We start from the raw sequence: 1928 nt of genomic DNA on the forward strand, positions 1-1928 counted from the left end.
TCGACACGGCCCGCCGCACGGTGATTTTCCCTCAGACGCTTCGCTTTTGTATTACATGAGCAGGACTGTACTGAGCCGCTCCACTGATGCTGTTTGCGGGGCAGACTGTACTAAGTTGCGCCCTGACACATACTCTGTCTGTCTGTGCCTCAGTGTCTTCTAATCAGGTGCCTCCTCGTTCTTAACCGAAACCAATCTGCTTACTTAGGCATTTAACTTAAACTCTCTACGGGACAGGCGATTATTGATTGGCAGCCTTGGATTGATGCAGCCTTTGGAAATAATAAAACCGAGTGAGCAGGGGACCGATCCATTGACCTCTGCAGAAACGTTCATGACGAACAATCGTGCAGACGTTTTGACCTGCTGCTCGACACTTGAGTACAAGGAAGTGCATCGGTTGCTGAAAACATTGTTACACACTGTCGGGCACTGTATACGGCGTGATCGTGCGCCCCACCCCACGCCGTGTCGAGCATCTTATCTCCGAGGATACGACACTAGTCTAGACTTTTGGACTTTTGGCGACGCCCTGTGCCGCAAATGCACCCTGCAATACTGAATCTAGGTAGTTGTTTTGTCTTTATCCTGTGTGTCCTTCAGTTTCAATGCCTACAATGTATACTTGTTCTCGCGAAGACGAGATCAGATAAAAAGAAATGGCAAAAAATAGTGAATCTAGTGTAGTTGCGTCGTATGGGTCAAGAGGGAAGTTCTGGGAAATTTTGAAGTTTCCTAACTTTTTCTTCCATGAAAACTTGTTTATTAAGTTAATTTTATATATTGCGTGATACACAAAGAACAAAATTTCTCTTGAGACAAGGCGATATTACCCTCGTCGGGTTTCAATAGAAATTTCATATTTTGTCCCACTGTTATGTGCTTTTGGAACCAGACCTCGAATAACAAGTCACAATTTTTCTAGGTCTTGGTCTTGCGCACTATTTTCTGCAAAATACAGCATAATATTTGTGTTGCACTCTTGTACGCGTAAGTTTTAAAAAAAATTAATCCAGGGGCCTGTTCGTTGTCAGAATGCACGGGATAGCTGAAGTGTTGTTAAGATCGCTAAAAAGGATAACCGATTAATTTTTTTTTTTTTGTGTACCGATTGAGTATCCATCCATATACCGATATATGTTTAATAAACTCCTTGAAGAGCAGCTCTTCTTCCCGTAGTCCAAAGAGGAGGTACTAAATGTGCCCGGACCTCGGCGCGGTATACTGCGCCACACGCTCCAGCAGGATTCAAAATTTAACTTGTCATTCCCTCTGTTTTCAGTTGATCGTCAACTACCTCTGCGACATGGACGACTTGGACGACGACGACGGACCGACGTCCAGGTGAGTGAAAACGGCCCAATTTATACTTCAAATATGTGAAAACGATATACATAAAATAAAAATGTAGCAATTGGCGTCTTAAACTCGAACCGGCGGATACTCGCTCCGACGCTACGACGACGGTTATCGGGGTTTTAATTAATTATGGAGGTGAGTGAGCGGTGGCCGGACCGGCAAAAAAATAAATATAAAACAGTATTGCCGACTATAACACCGCAGCTCCGCCGCGCCCCGCTGCGCCCGCAGACGGATGTGGCCAAAAGTTGAAGACGGCCCGAGGCGTGGCGCGGCGTGGCGTAGAGGGGGACAAGCGGGCGGGACGCGCGTACCTGGCCAGCTGTCTGACAGGCTTCCTGTGGGCAACGCACTGAGGACCTTGACTTGCTCCCGGCGTGTGAGCGTTGGTGTGAGTGTGCATGCGGCGTTGTGCACGGTGCGAGGCACAGTGCCTGCCGGGGCAGGTAACACGTCCTTGGACTTGACTCCATGGATGCCCTCGCGGCCCTCGCACGGCGCTCCGGGCAGCGCGCCAACAAGCGCCGGGAGGAGGACCAGCGCCGCGGCACCCCTACCCGGCACCCCCC

The 1928-nt window shown here is 49.1% G+C and overlaps 1 protein-coding gene across 1 annotated transcript in view; it reads left to right on the forward strand.

Annotated features, from left to right (window-relative positions):
- Positions 1-1251: 1251 nt before the first annotated feature.
- Positions 1252-1928, forward strand: part of LOC113217970 (aryl hydrocarbon receptor nuclear translocator-like protein 1) — a 73484-nt gene continuing 72807 nt past the window's right edge. Inside the window, exon 1 of the mRNA XM_052265929.1 lies at positions 1252-1344. Within this exon, the coding sequence (XP_052121889.1) occupies positions 1307-1344 (38 nt within the window). The 5' untranslated portion in view covers positions 1252-1306. The remainder of the gene's footprint in view (positions 1345-1928) is intronic.

This window comes from Frankliniella occidentalis, unplaced genomic scaffold (genome assembly GCF_000697945.3).
Source record: "Frankliniella occidentalis isolate FOCC.00 unplaced genomic scaffold, Focc_3.1 Scaffold32, whole genome shotgun sequence".
NCBI lineage: Eukaryota > Metazoa > Arthropoda > Insecta > Thysanoptera > Thripidae > Frankliniella > Frankliniella occidentalis.